General features: G+C 33.6%; 1 protein-coding gene and 1 long non-coding RNA gene across 2 annotated transcripts in view; both read right to left on the bottom strand.

Moving 5' to 3' along the window:
- The window catches only part of LOC145725166 (uncharacterized), a 245,324-nt gene that overhangs the window by 34,646 nt on the left and 193,132 nt on the right, over positions 1–17,546 (bottom strand). The gene's annotated exons all lie outside the window — the stretch shown is intronic.
- On the bottom strand, positions 9,522–13,436 carry LOC145724930 (salivary endonuclease-like). Its single transcript, XM_081973422.1, has 6 exons — positions 13,278–13,436; positions 10,764–10,934; positions 10,431–10,706; positions 10,135–10,375; positions 9,930–10,084; positions 9,522–9,873 (listed from the first exon to the last, which is right to left on the bottom strand). Exons 1-6 carry the CDS (start codon positions 13,345–13,347, stop codon positions 9,581–9,583), a joined length of 1,206 nt encoding a protein of 401 aa, XP_081829548.1. The 5' UTR covers positions 13,348–13,436; the 3' UTR covers positions 9,522–9,580.

Genomic DNA, 17,546 nt, shown 5'->3' with positions numbered 1-17,546 from the left:
ACCTTTTGAACGATTTATGCAAAAACACGTCATTTGACAGATTTTGTTCGTGCTTTTTTCTTATTTTTGTGCTTATTTTAGTTTTTTGTGCTTATTTACTGCTATTGTTGTATGGTTTAACTAGTTTTTAACAAGTTTTCAAGTTTTTAAAAATAAACTAAACTAATAACTGCTTTGACAAAAAAACGCAGGAGTTTTGAAGTAATCTTATTGGTTCTGTAACGTCGCACAGTAGGCCATTGGGCCCTAAGTGGTAATAATGACTTTTGCTATATTGTAATATTGAAGGCAAAAACATGCTGCAAAATGTATAAGTATCAATTTACACATTTAAGCTGACCAAAAATTGTCCAAATGCTCCTGAAGTAGTCTAAAAAACCGTAAAAACAATCCAAAACACCGTAGACGCTCTAAAATGCCTTGCAAAAGCTTACAAAACAGCCTACAAGCGTTCAAAAGCTTTTCAATTTATCTAAAAGCTCTTAAAAAATTTCAAGACAGTCTAAAAGCTTGTATGCTTCTAGAGCAGTTTAACACCTTTCAAAAGTTTCTAAAACCGTCTAGAAGGTTTCATGCCTTAAAGGCAGTCTAGAACCTTCAAGACTCTTTAAACTGTCCAAACACCTTCCAAATGCTCCTAAATTAGTCTAAAAAGGTTTTAAAACACTGGAGAAACTCCAAAATGCTTCTCAAGCAGTCTAAAAGCTTTCCAAATAATCTTCAACTAGTCTAGAAGCTCTCAAAAAATTTCAAGGCAGTGTTAATGCTTCCGTATGCTTCTAGAGCAGTTTAAAAGCTTTCAAAAATTCAAAGTAAAATGTCTTAAAAGCAGTCCAGAAACTTCAATGCTCCTAAAGTAGCCTAAAAAGATTTCAAAACACTACAGAAACTCCAAACTGCTTCTAAAGCAGTCGGAATTCTTTAAAAACCGTCTAGAAGCTTCGAAAAGCATTTAGAACAGTCTAAGAGATTCCAAATGCTTTTCAACTAGTCTAGAAGCTACCAGAAGATTTCAAAAGCAGTTTAAAAGCTTTTCAAAAAGTTGAAATCAAAAAAAAAAAAATCTCTGAAAGAGTTTTGTGCTTTTTTATGCTTTTTTGAGGAAAGTTATTTTGCTTTTTAAGCAAATTTTTTCACGATTTTAGTGCTTTTTAATCCGGACTCCAGTGATGCTGTGAATGACATTTGCCAAAATTGTTAAGAGGCGTCGATATAGGGGGATAGTGTTTATTTTCCTGCTCTATTTTGTACGCTCACTGGATATTATTTAAAATTGACAAAAATGTCTACTTCGGTTATTTTTAACTTTAAAATGGTTCAAGAGGATTAAAGTCTGGTCATCTGTGAGGTTTACGAGTTAATTTTTGACACTGAATATAGTAAAAAACATTATTTTTGGACTAATATTTACTAGCGTTCAATTTTTTAGACTATAGGTAGTGTAAAACTGATCATTCAAAACTTGTGAGAGTCGAAATTTATACTAAATAGTCCAAAAATTTGATATTTACTACAACAAATAGTTTTAAAATTGTTTTTTTTAGACTGCAATCCATTGTTGAGTGTCTGAAACTGGATTTCAAGCACTAAAAACAGTCCGGAAACAAGACAACGATTGTTGCGCATAAAACTCATTTTTTACTAAAAAAATAGTCTAAAAGTTGATATTTAAGGCTACAAATCACTTTACTAAGACTAAAGAAAGTCCAAAAATCTATTTTAGGACTATAATTGGTGCACAACATTTTTCTGTTTTAAAAAAGTCTAAAATTCAATTAAACACTGGTAACAGTTTAAGTTAAATTTTCGAACTCATTAATTCTAAAAATTAGTGTTCAAGACTAATATCGTAGCATTTAGTGCCAAAATGTTTTACTTTCATCACTGAAGGTGGAGAGTCTGAAACTTAACTTTTACTATTATAAATAGTTTTAAACTCGATTTTTGAGTCTTAAAGCACTAAAAACAGTCCGAATTTCTTAGAAATGTTCCAATTGTTTGCACCAATGCGATAAATGTAGAAGTCAATTTAATAGTAAAGAAGTTAAGACTATGCACCTGTGTACAAACTATGGTCGTTCAAGCCTGATAAGTCAAAAACTTTGTGAAGATTCTAAAGAACCTTATAACTAGTTTTCAAGCACTCAAAACAGTCTAGATTTTTAAGAAATAATCGAATTTTTAACATTGAACTATCTAAAAGGCAATTTTATAGTGACAAGTTTGAAATGGCATTTTTAAGCCTATGGAAAATGTGAAAATTGTCTTTTAAGTCTGTTATGTCAAAAACTTTGAAACTCGATTTTCCTAGCTTTTCAATCAATCAATATTCCCATCATTCCATGGCGGAACATAGGGCCTCAACAAAGTTTCTCCATCGGACTCTATTTCTGGCAAGCATTTTGAGTTCCAAGGAGGAGAAAGGAGTTTTAGGGTACTAAAAAAAGTCCAGTGGAGCTATAAGGAAATGAAAAGCAAAGTAAAACAACTTGAAAAGTTAGTCTTCAAGTCAATTTTCATGAATCTAATGTCAATATTCTGTATTTAAGACTGTGTTTTAGAAATGTGTTTTCAAATTATGAAAACTATCTTCAAATGCAAATTTTAAGCACTTTTCATTGGTTTAGCGTCACTTTTTGGTGTCCAAGTCAATTTTCAGTACTAAAGTGTTTCAACAACGTTTCTGTTGAAACTAGAACGACTGACTACAAAGACAGTTTTTAAGCCTCTCGAGTCAATTTTTTTAAGTAAATTTTTACTGTTTCCAAGACAATTTTTAAGTTGGGATGGGTGGGTTTTGGGTCTTGGAACGTAATAACTCTATTATCTCGTAAACGAAGTTTTAAATTAGAATGTTATAGGAGATACTTATTTTTTGAAATTGAACAAGAAAAGTAAAAGAAACGGGAATTTTTGAAAAATATCAGTGATGTAGAAAATAAGGCGGAAAAATGAAAACAATCTGTCTGTATTACGCCACTGGACAGTTTTGACAAACGTTATTAACTTCACATAATGAGTATTAATTTCATAAGAACTTGTTCCAAATTTGATAAATTGCTCCAACGGTCTGACAGTTATGACAAAAAAGGACTGTATTTTCCTTAGGAAGCATTTTTTCAGGAAATTGACACAATGCATGTCAACTTATTTTTTGATGAGCTATCGTATGGCGAATTAGTGACATTTAAAACTTTTTTCAAACGCAATTTTATAAATTTGATCCTACAGCGTTCAAAGTATCAGGATCAATCTATTCTCTTACTACTTATTACTATACGTTACTTTTTAAAAATAATCTTATATTTGATAGGGTGAATAGTGCTTTTCCTCTATTCCAAATAATATACCCTAATATTGTAGAGTTTTGAACTGAATTAATAGGTACTGCTTCAAATGAGGTGAGTTATAGTTCATAACTTCTGTTTGGCATACAATCGACAATTATTATTTTTTCGTCGTCGTTAATTTGTTTGAAATGTGCCCCAGAACTCCCCGACCAAATAATAAATTAATAGAAACGCAATAACGGTCATCGGCGACAAATCATATTAAGCGACCTCCGCACCGATGCTGCGCCCGCTCAATCCGACAATTTGCGGTTAATTATTCGCAAAGGGCCGCAACATTGTGTATGCATAATTCGTCACAGATGCATTGTCAGTGGCGTCACTTAATGGATATCGTATGAATATACTCCATTGAATTGTCCACCATTGTTTTACAAATTTGTAGTGCTCAATAAAATACAATGTAGTAAGTAGTATAGTGATGAGTGTGCTTTATTTTTTGTAACAAATATCTGTAAATTCCATTAAACCTCAGTTTTATGTTACTACCAAACTCAATGTGATATTGGCGGGTGGTGTCCTGCTCCTAAGAAAGTATGATTTAATGGAGTTTTAGTATGGCGCTCAGCACAGGGTTAGTTTGTGACTGGTCAAAAAAAGAAGCTTTTAGCTTGCTCACGTAAATAGGTATTAAAGATACTTTTTTGATAAATCTTCTCTTCTAATCAACGAACTCCTATTTAAACACACTATAACTTGAACATCATCTCTATTCGTTAAATTTTCCATGATTTCGCCACCACTGACCAACATTCATCTCTTCCCTGGCATCCTGCAATTGGCAATTGGGCCTCGTTAAATAAGATTATTGTCCAGGTATTAATTGAACGTGACGTGTGCGCTCTCTGGGGGACGAAAGACATAAACCACTCGGACCAGTTGTAACGGCACATTCCTATCTGTATTTTGGCTGGATATAACAACCCTCGGGGAAAAATTTCCGGCTTTTAAAATTAGTCAAAAATATGTTTTTCATATAAATTTAAATAGATATTACTTAATGCATTTGTTGTCATTGTTTCACATGTAGTTTACCTTCTGGATTGAATCAGTATTTTGTTGTCTTATATTCAGGCCAAGTGGTGCTCAACCTTATCAAATTTAAAACATTGGATAGTTGTTTATCAATAGTAACTCAACAAACCGGATGATATTTAACATCGTCTTGCATTATTAGATACTTCATCCAATTTAGTTTTTTTTTAAACTTGCAAATCTGTTAAATTCTAGTAAATTAGTTCTATTTATTTTCGTAACGTTTCTTAACTAACAGAAGTGTTGAGGAAGCCCACATCGGAACCCACGTGAGGGACAATGATATTGGTTTCATCAAGAGTTACGAACTTAGATTAGAGAAAAGAATAAACTAGATGAATGACTGCAAAGTCTTAATCATCCTTACGGCCTGCAAAAGGTAGCTTTCATTCGTCAAATAGTGTTATGTAATAATGTTAGCTTCGAAGGAAAACAAATAGAGAAAGTCAACGAATACCTACATATTTTTAAGACACACCATAACACTGGGTAAAGAAAATCAAACAGCCGAAATAACACGGCGTATTCGACTAACATGGGCTGCTGGAAAATTGGGAACAACATTAAGAAATCCAACACTTCCTATCAACCTTAAAAGGAAGGTTTTCAACACATGTGTTTTGCCAGTCTTGACTTATGGTAGGGAAACAATAACTCTCACAGTTAAAAGCGCGAATATACTAAGAACAACACAACGAGCAATCGAAAGAACTATGTTGTGCCTAAGGGATCATATACAGAACGAGGAAATTAGAAAAATAACAAAAGTCGACGATGTTATAGAGCACATCGCCCGTCAGAAATGGCTTTGGATGTGGCATGTAGCCCGACAAGACAATGACAGATGGACAAGACGTATAGTACAGTGGCGTCCAAGGCAACATAAAAGAAGTGCATAGCGCGAAGAAAATGGCACCAGATGGCAATGAACCAATCCGAATGGAAGCAGCAAGGGGAGGCCTATGTCCAGGAATGGATGCAAAAGGGCTGCTGAAAGAAGAAGAAGAATGTTAGAAAGCACTATTGTGTCTTTCCAATTTTGACCCCTTATAGGCCGAAAATACTAAACGAAACGAGCGTTTACCTATTAAGGTAATAGATGTTGCTGCTACTCGGAACCTGCGGTCTTCCTGCGCATCTTTTCACATCGTTCAAACTTTTCTGCGGTCTTTCCACACTTCTTTTTGTTTCTCTAGGTCTCCAATGTAACAGTCGTATTGTCTGACTTCCAACGTGTCCTACCCATTGCCATTTGAGTGTCATTATTCTTTTGACTATATCCCTCATTCATTGAAACTACAGTGCAACTTTCCCTTTGATCTCCATCTGCGAATCCTAAGAGGTTCAGGTATGTCCTATCAATTTGAATTCCTTTATCATGCCAAGGCAATTTGTTGAAGACTTCCTCCAGAGCTAGAGTAAATTACTGATGTGAACTTAGCAGCCAATTTCTAGCAGCCAATTTGGCGGAAACACCCGAATGACCAGTGGCGTCGGGTATTTTTTAAATCATTAACTAATTGCGTCAGAGGATTAGTTATGTTTATCATAACTAAATGTTTTGTCATTAACAACTGAAAAAACGTCTTGTCAGACCACTTGTTATATAATATATTTATAATATTCGAATGCTATTAATGATAAATATTCAAATGCTAATATCTCAAAATCCACACATACTAACACCTTCCAAATTTCAGTACTAATAAAGTACTGCCAGAGGTAACAGAATCTGTAGAGATCAGCCCTTGGACAGCCGTCAGACATTTGTTATAACACATTGTTTATATCGGTCGATAAATATTCAAATGCTAATATCTCAAAATCCACACATACTAACACCTTCCAAATTTCAGTACTAATAAAGTACTACCAGAGGTAACAGAATCTGTAGAGAACAGCCCTTGGACAGCCGTCAGACATTTGTTATAACACATTGTTTATATCGTTCGATAAATATTCAAATGCTAATATCTCAAAATCCACACATACTAACGCCTTCCAAATTTCAGTACTAATAAAGTACTACCAGAGGTAACAGAATCTGTAGAGAACAGCCCTTGGACAGCCGTCAGACATTTGTTATAACACATTGTTTATATCGGTCGATAAATATTCAAATGCTAATATCTCAAAATCCACACATACTAACACCTTCCAAATTTCAGTACTAATAAAGTACTACCAGAGGTAACAGAATCTGTAGAGAACAGCCCTTGGACAGCCGTCAGACATTTGTTATAACACATTGTTTATATCGGTCGATAAATATTCAAATGCTATTATCTCAAAATCCACACATACTAACACCTTCCAAATTTCAGTACTAATAAAGTCGAGAATAAAGTACTACCCAAGGTAACAGAATCTGTAGAGAACAGTAAGCATTTTAAAAACACTGCAGCATTTAAAAAAAAAGAAGTAATCAAGATGTTCGATTAGGTTAACTTTATGTACATATTAAAAAAATTAGGATCTGTATTATAAACTCCTACTAAGCTACCTACTTACCTTCACTATTTTGTAAGGTAATTATTAATACAAATAGCACAACTCGCATATTCCGTTTTTAATACAACAATGATCACCAAGCTTTATACATTTCGAATGCATTTTTCTTAAACAAGATTGACATTTGACAACACTGTCGGTTGACAAACAATTTCTGGAACAAAACATACATACTGTATTGACACAGGTGGCGTTATTCAAAATTTTGGTCTTTAAATACTTTCTATATTCCACCAAGTTACATTGGACTTCTGCATCCCGTCCTTTGTGAAGTTGTTCAAAAAAGTATATAATTAGAGGACCGCAATTAAAACTGTCCTTTTGTAAAAAGTGTTTTTCTATTTTGATTTTTAAGTTTTGAAATTGTATATTAGTATTATGATAATGATTATACCTGTTAAGAAAGTTTTGTAGAATTAATAATTTCGTTTTAGATTTTTCATAGGAGCTTCTATAAGGGTCAATATTACTGAATGTTTGGTTTTGTAAGTCGACCATTGCTAGGCAGAAGTGATTTCCATTCACAATATGTGGCATTACTATTTTTGGTTTGACGGCTGTCCAAGGGCTGATCTCTACAGATTCTGTTACCTCTGGTAGCACTTTATTAGTACTGAAATTTGGAAGGTGTTAGTATGTGTGGATTTTGAGATATTAGCATTTGAATATTTATCATTAATAGCATTCGAATATTATAAATATATTATATAACAAGTGGTCTGACAAGACGTTTTTTCAGTTGTTAATGACAAAACATTTAGTTATGATAAACATAACTAATCCTCTGACGCAATTAGTTGATGATTTAAAAAATACCCGACGCCACTGGTCATTCGGGTGTTTCCGCCAAATTGGCTGCTAGAAATTGGCTGCTAAGTTCACATCAGTGAGTAAATTAGGAGACATTGGGGTTCTGTCCCTGTCGGATGCTTCTTACGATGGAAATTTGTCTGTTAACAGGTCTTCATCGATGTGTACTCTTAGGGACGTTTTTTTGGCAGATACTGGATACTGCTTATTAGTTTTGAGTATCTTGAATCTATTTTAGCTCCATATATTGCTCTAAGTATGGCCCATATCTCAATGGAATCAAAAGGTTTTTGATAGTCTACGATAAGCCTTTTCGATGAGTAGTTTTATTATTTGTATGGGGTCTAGGGTATTGAAACCTTTGTGAAATCCGGCTTATTCCAATGGTTGGTAATTTATTATTATTCTAGAGAGCAGTTTGTATAAGTGTAACAAAATTTTTATCGGTCGATGGTTCTCAATTCTCAATATTTGTATCGTCTTCTTTTTTGTGTACAAGGATAACAGTCTTCAGGAGTTTTATCTTCTTTTTATCATTTATTGAAGAGTGTCTTTAGTGAGTTAACGAGTGGATCTCCTCCCATTACATTTCGCTGGTTATGTTGTCGCCTGGGGTTGTTCTATTTTTCATGTGTTTGTTATATCCGGGATTTCTTCGGATCCTGCATTCATAATCGTTGTTTTTGCATTTGACATGTCAGAAATACAAGACTGACATTACGTATAATATTTGGTAGAATTTTTTTATCATTCTTGTGATGCTTCATCGGTCTGTTGAAACAATTCCTTATCTTTGATCTTTGTTATTTTCTGTTAGCCCTTTGATTTACTTTTTCGTAGAACTTTCATGTTTTAAACCATTAACAGTAAAATATAATTTAATAAAAATTACCTATACTACTACTATACTACAACTTACAATGTTTCTTTAGAAAATGCGCAACTATGAGAGATGCACAAATACGGACTGACTGCATGACTGACACATGCTGCTGCCTGACTGTCTCCTTATGTCTGTCCAGTTTTTATATGGTAATACAATTTGTCAAAATCGATTATTGGACACTTTTTTCCTATATTATTTGCAGATCAGCGGTGACCCATGTTGCGTTACTTTTGCTGTTTATTTGCTTAATTTTCATGTTTCCAGCTACAGTCCTAAATTTCTAAGGATAACCTCGGGCCTTGTAATTACGAGCTCGTAAATGATCAACATTACCTACTAAATTCATATATTAAAAAAATCATGCATATCAATTTCTACCATAGTTTGAATGTATATAAAGCATGTGTCTGGCTCGTGATGACATACATGGCAGAAACACTAGCTGACACAAAAAGGATGGCACGTACCAATAAAATGAGAATACTAAGAATGATCACAGGAAATACACTTTGAAATCAACGAAGGAACAACGATATTAGAGAAAAATGCAAGACAGAGGACGTGGTTAGATGGACACGAGCTAGGAGACGCTACTGAAATGAGCACATTTCCAGAGACTGGAAAAATCGACAGATATGGATAACCAGTATCCGGCAGACCACCAGGACGGCTTTCCAAAAGGTGGAAAGACAGCTGGTCGTCGGCATCCCGGGAGGGGCAAATAAATAGGCAGAATAAGCACAAAGAAGAAGAAAAAGCAAATACCAAGACTGATTTAATTAACTGTTTTTTTGTGGATGGTTCTAGGTATAATACTCCTTTGCTGTTCGTATTTTTTGGTTTAAAGTTGTAGGGTTCTTTGTTTTAAATATTCTGGCAAATGACGCATGAGGATACTAACCAGCTTTACTAAATATAGAAACACTCTATTACACAGTTTTAAGTAAAATATATTGTTTTACTTAATTTTCACTTAGTTGCACTTATGCTACTTCTCAGGTTCAGTCAACACCTCAGACACTTCAAAAGTAGGCAAGGTTTTGACTTTCTTTCGAAAGTCTGATACTGAGCAGCAGAAAATGTAACCCTTGGATAGATTCTTCCAGTTCGTTTTCACGTAGCCGCTTTCTTCACATATATCTTTACAAAATACTTCTGATTTGGCTTCTTCAACCGTTTTTGGGCGGTTAATAAAATTCAATGAAACAAAAGCGATTGCTTTTTTCGTTTTTTGGTCGAGAACAATTTTCCAGACGTATTTTGGAACAGGTAGTTGATCTTCTGTTAAATAACCATTACAAATTTAATTTAGTTTTTTAGTGTGATGTTATCCTTACCCATCAGGTAGTATTTGTGAGGTGTACCGTTATTGTAAAAGTCGTATGTCAGTATGTCGTGAGTACCAGTGATAACATCCAAATCGCCATAATGAATTGCTAAGCTTCTTATAGTGTTTTCAAGACTTTTCCAGTTTGCACCGTTTATAAACTGCCTGAAATATAATATATTTATATATCAATCGAGCTGTATAGCACTTTATACCATTGAAGGGCAATATTAATATAATAATAAGTTGTAAATTGGGCTGTTGCTAAAACAAAATCAGCATCTGGGGACAAGTGTCCTCTAGACAAGTATAAATTATTTTTTATCAGCATGGAAGCTGATCGATTATTAACGCCAAACCAAACTTCGTCCAAACGTGGTCTCTTCAAATATGCAGATATGTTTTTATGAAGGCCCTTTGTGCTGAAATTTGGCCTATAAGTTTGTTTGGACCTATCTGAAATAAATAAGTAATTTACTGCTAATTGTTGAAACAAAAAAACAAATCTCACACTCAATTTCCTTGCCAGAGATTTGATGTTTGGTATATAAGGTTTGACCAACATCATTGTTATAACATACAGTGATTAAAGTCACCCAATCATTTCTAGTTGGCGGATACCCAATTAAATAGATTTTTCCACCGCTACTATCGCATTGTCCGTCGGTGGCTCTAACCTCACCCCTCACGATATGTTTGCATTGAATGTCCTCAAAATTGTACACTTTCCTAAATAACTTTACTAGGTTTCCTTCTATGCACGTTACTGTACTGATGTTGGCATTTGCTGAAACGTTTTGAATAATCAGTATATTTTTATTTGTCACTATTCATGTCGTTTTACTTTGCCTGACGTAGTTCCTATCTCCTGAACATAATAAACTAATATTTTGTCCTGATTTTAATTCAATATGACCATGATGTGGGACGGCTAGTTCGTAGCCAGAGGATATGTTGTATAGCAGCACTGGCTGAAATTTTTCATTATCGTGGTTTACGACCTTAAACTTGCAATCTAAAACTTAGAAAAAAATAAATTAAAAACTGGTATGTTAAGTGGAAAAACAGTTTCGAAGCACCAAGACAGTTAATGACTGAAGAAAAAGTTATGATTGACTTATTTACAGCTTTAGTTTTGACTAGATTGATTCGTGTTTGTGTCGTTACTTTAAATATTATTATTATAGTGAATTTTGATTTAAAAATAATTTAAATTTTAGATTGCAAATATATTTATTTTTACTATTAACTTACACATTCTTATCCACTTTTACTCTAATTTTACAACCTTTTCTTAGTTTCGAAAAGTAGAAACTTTTCAATAATCGTGTAGTCAACTGCTGTGACAAGTTTCAACGCATTTTTATAATGTTTCTAGAATTTTGTCATATATAACAAATACGAATAAGTATTTTTTCAGAGAGGATATTTTGCTAATTTTTTTTTAAGTTAAGCAAAATATGGAGATTTTTTTTGTTCGTTATTTAACGTAAATCAAAAATATTGCGGAATCGTTCACAATTTGAGAACAATGAACTGGAATGTTATATAATTTTCCATATTTAGCAGGATTAAGTAACAGGCGTAAATTTACGGGTAGCTAAGTGAAATTTGCTTCAAAGATATCATTTTCATGTCATGGCTGTCGTTAGTTTGATTTGTTACTTGTTTGATTTGATTTTTTGATTTGTTGTTTTGTTTTAGAGGTTTTGGTTTATCAATAATAAAAAAAGTTTTACTTCAAACTTTTCTGACAAAGTGATTATTGTACCAAATAAGTAACAACCTTAAAACTTTTTTATGAAAAAGTAGCCCTTTTGTAAAAAGTCTGCATTTTCAGCTTTTTGTCACTTTTCTTTATTATCTCATGTTTAAATTATGACAAATAATATGTTTTTGAGATGTGAAAAATGACGCGAATCTGAATATATTATTATTTAAACAGTTTGTAATTTACGAGTTATGTGCTGACAATTGTCAAAATAACTGTGATAAATCTCAGAAACACATATTGTTTCGAAAACTCTGTTAAACTGAAATTCGTACAAATTTCAGGAAAATTTTGACAATTTTGACATTAGACAGATCTTGCGTGGTTTTTGGAGGACAATTTAGCTAGGCAGTCAAGTGACCATCACTATCAAAATAACAGTTATAAATTTCAGAAACACGTTTTGTATCGAACACTGCAGAAAAACTTTTCTCAACCCTGATTTTTGCAACTTTTAAGCACTGTTTGATAGTCAGGGACAAAATTGTTTGTCAAACCCACTTGGAGTGAGAAAATGACAGTTTTAAGCACATTTTTGAAATCCTCATTAAATTTCCTATCCAGTAACCTCTGAAAAAACACTACAAAATTTCGTACAGTCAGGAACAAAAACGGTGTCAAAGTTTAAACTGCCAGAAACACAATTTGAAAGGACAGTAAGGGCCGACATAAAATCGCCGGCGCCGGTTCGTAATTCACTAAAATGTTCCTGCTAAAGCAAAATATTTACTATATTTACTTTATTTTTATCAGTACAATTTCCTGACAATTTTTTGATACTAAGTATGTCATTTTTGGTTTGCAAAAGAACTTTAAACTAAAATAGTTATTTAAGCAACAAGAAACACGTGAAAGTAAAACTTTTTGCCCTAAAAATCGTTAAAAAATGAAAACATATTGCATAAAAGTAGAACTTTTGCACAAAATTATTCAAAAGAGTGCACTTTTTTGCACGATTTTATAAAAATTGATTTTTTTTAAATAGCAAACATTTTTCAGATTGAAAATTGATTTTTTATTGTTTGTGTGACCGTTTTGACAAGTTTTATAGCTTTTGCTGGTGAACTATTCTTGGTTTCCAATAGCTTAATTTAGTATTGAGTAAACGAACATATTTCTTATTCTTTGCAGGTCTAGTTGTGGTGTTTCGATTTTAATTTTAAACCGTTTGAGATGTCAAAATTCACTTTTTTGAACAATCACGTGAATTTTTTCAAATTGTGATCAAAATGAGTAAAAACTGAATTTTTATATTGGAAAATTGTTTTAGCTAATATTTGTAGCGTTTTTGGGTTTTTTATGTAATTTTAGTTTGGACTTCTGTCCGAAAATTACACTTTTGTTATTTTTTGTTACACCAAACTAAAAGTTTACAGAATTTACCTAAAGAACACTTAGTAAAATTTTGTCCCTCACCTCGTGAGACACTCTGTATAAGTAAATTTAGCACACATCAATATACATTATGGTTATTTTTAGACCATGAACTGAACAATATACATAACCCTACTCGTAGTTTAAGTAGCTGATTCCAACTAAAATTGCTTTGATTATAGGTTTTATGAATAATGCATTTATTTAACTTGCCTGCTTTGACCATCCATAATTGAAAAATTAACACTACTACGAACAAAATCGCAGTTAATTTAACAAACATGATGTCAGCTACCACTTGGGTTTTTAACTGGCAATTTACACGATTCTTTGTTGTTTTCAACGATTCAGATAAACTCTATTTATCACTGCATGGCAGTGAACTTAGTCATTTTGAAGACTAAATTTGTTTTCTTACATGGTTTGCTTTATATACAGGATGAGTGAATTTATACGAATGCCTCATGATGATCGTAATTTTTCTAGTATAAGTACCGGGTGACCCAATAAGACTGTTCCTCGACCATATCTCATAATCTGATTTTCTCAATATTTCAGGTTAGGAACGAGAATTTGAAAAACGGTTTTCACTGACCTATTTGGATGTTATTTGGCTACATTTTCATAAAGAAAAAGTCATATCATTCCATTTGTTTTTTTCTTTTTTTTTCTGGAATTTGAGTTATGGTTTCAAAAGTAGCCCCCCTGGCGCAGAAAAATTCAACTAAATTAACTATATTTTGGTTCATTTTTATTGCCCAAGAAATGCTCTTTTCAACAATACTGAATTTGTTAAAATTGGTCAAACCGTTAAGAAGTTAAAGCTGGTTATTGCAACAACAATTTAACACCTCACCCATCTTTGTTTTTGAAATAACAGAAATTTATTTTTTACGAAAATGATAGATAACTTGGTTCGCTTTAAAAATGAGGAAAAAAAACTCTAGTTTATTGTGCAAAATTTATAGAAAATGGAATTTAAACCTTTAAGATGCCAGTTACGGCCTCTGGTGGTCATTTTTAGAACTTGAAAATATTTTCCAGCGATTCTTCATGGTCGATTTACCTAAAAAAAATTTTACGCCAAAATCATACGACGAACGGTTTCCGAGATATGGTCGAGGAACAGTCTTATTGGGTCACCCGCTACAATGCGGTAAAAGGTGTAAAATATTTTGCTGATAGTTACAATTGAAATAAAGAATTATTATTGTTACTCGTGGGTTGTTTGGTTAAATCAATTTTTTTTTAAACGCAGCTTGTCTACGCAATCCTGAAATTTTCCTACACTGAATTTCCAGCTAGTCTCTACAATGTTTCCAGTGTTTTTTTTTCATTTGAAAATGTGTCCGCTGTTGGGTGGCTACTTGCCAGTCCAAAGACATGCTAGAGTGTCTCATGCCAATTTGAATTTAAAAGCAAATGATACACAAATTATTGATATAAGTCTGCTTCTTCTTCTTTTTTTTCTAATATGGGTGTCCATATAGGTAGGGTAATGCCTGCTTTGTCCTATTATGCCTCTTCGGACGTTGATGTCCAGCACTCTTTCCAGCGTTTTGGAGGTTTGCCTTGGGTTCGTTTTCCGACAGGATTGTTTACGTGTTTATTCCAGTATTTTCTTCTCTGTCTTACCAACCTTGCTATGGCCCGTATCTTGGGTTGTTCGAGACGCTTTCATAGTTTGTTCTCTGACTTCATTCTGTAGATTTCCATAACTTGTTATCTCAGCTCCTAAGTATTTGAACTGATTTACTTGTTCTACAATTTTCTGGTCAATCTCCAGTTTGCATCTTGTTGGCTCTTGTTTTGTCTGTGTTGATGTCCATATTTAGTTGCTTTGCTGATTGATTAAAGAAGTGAAGTAATCTCTGAAGGTCGTCTTCAAAATCCGCAATGAGCACCGCATCATATGCGTAGCAGACAGCATTGAAGTAAGTGTTTCCCATTTTGTATCCTGCTCTTTTACTTTTAGGTAGATCTCCGACATAATTATGTTGAATATAAATGGGCTAAGTGAGTCACCTTCTCTTATTCCTGTTCGTATTTGCACTTCTTCAGTTAATAGATGTCCTACTTCTATACTAGTCCGACAGTGGTTATTGATCTCGTATATTAGTTTTATTAATATCTGGTTCACTTCCTTTTCTCGCATTATTTCAATGATGTCCGCCAATCGCACCCGGTCGAGAGTTTTAGTCATGTCCACAAAGCACATATAGGTATATCCTGGTTTATTGAACTCAAAAGATGTTTCTGTTATTTGCTTCACAATGAAGATAGCATCAATAATAGACCTGTTTTTTCGAAAACCTTGCTCTTCTTCGCGAATTTGTATAGTTTTGTTTATTTCCTCTAACAAAGTCCAGAATAGTTTTCTGACCCTTTTTAAATATAGGTATCGTTATGCTGCTTTTCCATTCGTTTGGTACTTTTTGTTCTATTATGATGTTTCTGAAAAGAGTTAATATTTCTTTTTGTAGGTTGTCTCCCCCGTATTTTAACATTTCATTTGTTATCTCGTCGGGTTCTGGACTTTTTCGATTTTTAATATGTTTCAAGATGTGTTCTATTGTACTGCTTGTCAATTCTATCTCATTGTCTTCTTCTATTAGTAGTTCTTCAATTCCCTCATTTTCTTTGTATAGGTTTTCGAAATATAACTTCCATTCTTCCGCATCGATTTTATTGGTCTGCATAGTATCCTTGATTTCTAATTTGTTCGTGTTCCTTCTTAGCATTCCCCATATCTTTCTCTGGCTTCCGTACATAATTCCATCTCTTTGGTGAATCTTTCCCAGTAATCTTCTTTTATCTCTCTGACTCTAGCATTTATTCTGTTTTATATAGATTCCAGTTTTCTTGGTTTCTGTTGCGTAAATACTTTAAGTATGTGATATAAGTTCTGGTGACAAATGAGACGCTGTCATTCTGTAAAATATTAAATAAAGTCAAGAATATTGTCTCCTTAAAAAGAATAAATACGTTTCAAAGTGTTGCTTTAGACTAATTCCTCAAAAAAGATAAACAGTTATGAATGTTTATTTGACAAAAGCCGCGGATAAAGTCCTGGAATGAATAATGCGCTCGATTAAGTGACGAGGGCTTTATTCAACCCAATTTACTAGACCGGCTCAGAAGGACCGTAAAACCATAAAACGCGATTTATTCCTTTATTGCAGTAGCGGGCTGAAATAGCGAGGGTGTGCCACTGAAAATTCCTGCCGCCTCTCCTCGAAATCTTGATGAAACTTTGTTTTACACAGTTTTATGTTTAGGAAACAGAATGAACGTGATAAGTTATTGTAATGCACGACTTTATTACCAGTTTGCCGAGGTGCTCTTTCGAGTTGTAATAAGAGAGATGAATTGTAAACGGTAACTTTCTTAAACATTTATGCTACTACTTTAAACCAAATGAACATTTTTAACATTCAAAGTGTAAAGAAAGAGTTTTATTAATAAAGTAATGCAGATTTTTGATACACTGTGAAACAATGGATAAATAAATCTATTTCTGATTACAACAATACATTTCTCCATGTATGAAACTTAAAAGGAAAGTTTGTTCATAAAAATGTACATATGTCTACAGAAGTTCATACATATTCATAATCTAGATTAGTTGAAAAACAATTCAAAACATTGTGTCCAGATCTAAACAATTCAATAACTTTTCTTAAGTCATTTTGGTCATTTGGGTATACAATACTTTTTTCCAACAGTCACTTTATTCTAGGATATATTACAAGTTACAAATCACAGAGTTTGTACGTATCATTTTATTGGTCTTAAATTTTTAGTCTACGTTAACGAACGTGCAGAGCGGATGAGTGTCAGTATGCCGACGATACGTGGGTTATATTCGTCGATGTATAAAGGCTACCCGATAAGTAGTAATAACTCTCATTACATGCTCCTTACAAATATACTATTTTAATCATTTGTTACGTGCAACACAGAAATTTTTATAATAACTTGTGTTGTGGTTGCATGAGAATTTAGAAGACAGCGATCAGTTGTTGCCAACATGCCAACTTGAAACTCAAAGCTGAGGCATTAATTTTCCTGGTAAATCTTATGAAAGAAACTTCGTGTGGTAACTCACAAGTCTCGGTTACTTGACTTCAGGGGGTAACCGAGGGGACCCCTGGGCAGATCTACTGACACCACGTTGTATCAATTGACAGAAATGATCCAGAATTCACTCGAAAACGGAGAAATAGCGGAACAGTGCTTTTCTCGACATTTCGGGTGCTTTTAATAACACGTTTTATGCGGCAAGTAGAAGTGCACTACAGAAAATGGGTGTCGGCAAATCAATCACGAATTGGATTAGCGAGATGTTTGCGACAAGCCGACAAGGGGTGCTAAAACTACAGGGGGTAGTAGCACCATTGAAGTTGGCACGACTCATGGCACTCCTCAAGGCGAGGTATGTTCACCTCTGATGTGGAGTTAACAAACACTGGCCTACACTGC

This window comes from Ips typographus, linkage group LG2, assembly GCF_016097725.1.
Source record: "Ips typographus isolate SLU linkage group LG2, UJ_Ityp_2.0, whole genome shotgun sequence".
In the NCBI taxonomy this organism is placed as follows: domain Eukaryota; kingdom Metazoa; phylum Arthropoda; class Insecta; order Coleoptera; family Curculionidae; genus Ips; species Ips typographus.
The sequence above is the reverse complement of the archived record's forward strand: the minus strand, read 5'-3'. Positions and strand labels throughout refer to the sequence as shown.

What these genes read in the sequence shown, in the direction of transcription:
- LOC145724930 (XM_081973422.1), bottom strand. Translation starts at nt 13,347, where the DNA reads ATGTTTGTTAAATTAACTGCGATTTTGTTCGTAGTAGTGTTAATTTTT. An exon ending in ATTATGGATGGTCAAAGCAG is followed by an intron (nt 10,935 to 13,277) that starts GCAAGTTAAATA and finishes TCTAAGTTTTAG; the next exon opens with ATTGCAAGTTTAAGGTCGTA. An exon ending in CTCTGGCAAGGAAATTGAGT is followed by an intron (nt 10,376 to 10,430) that starts GTGAGATTTGTT and finishes TATTTATTTCAG; the next exon opens with ATAGGTCCAAACAAACTTAT.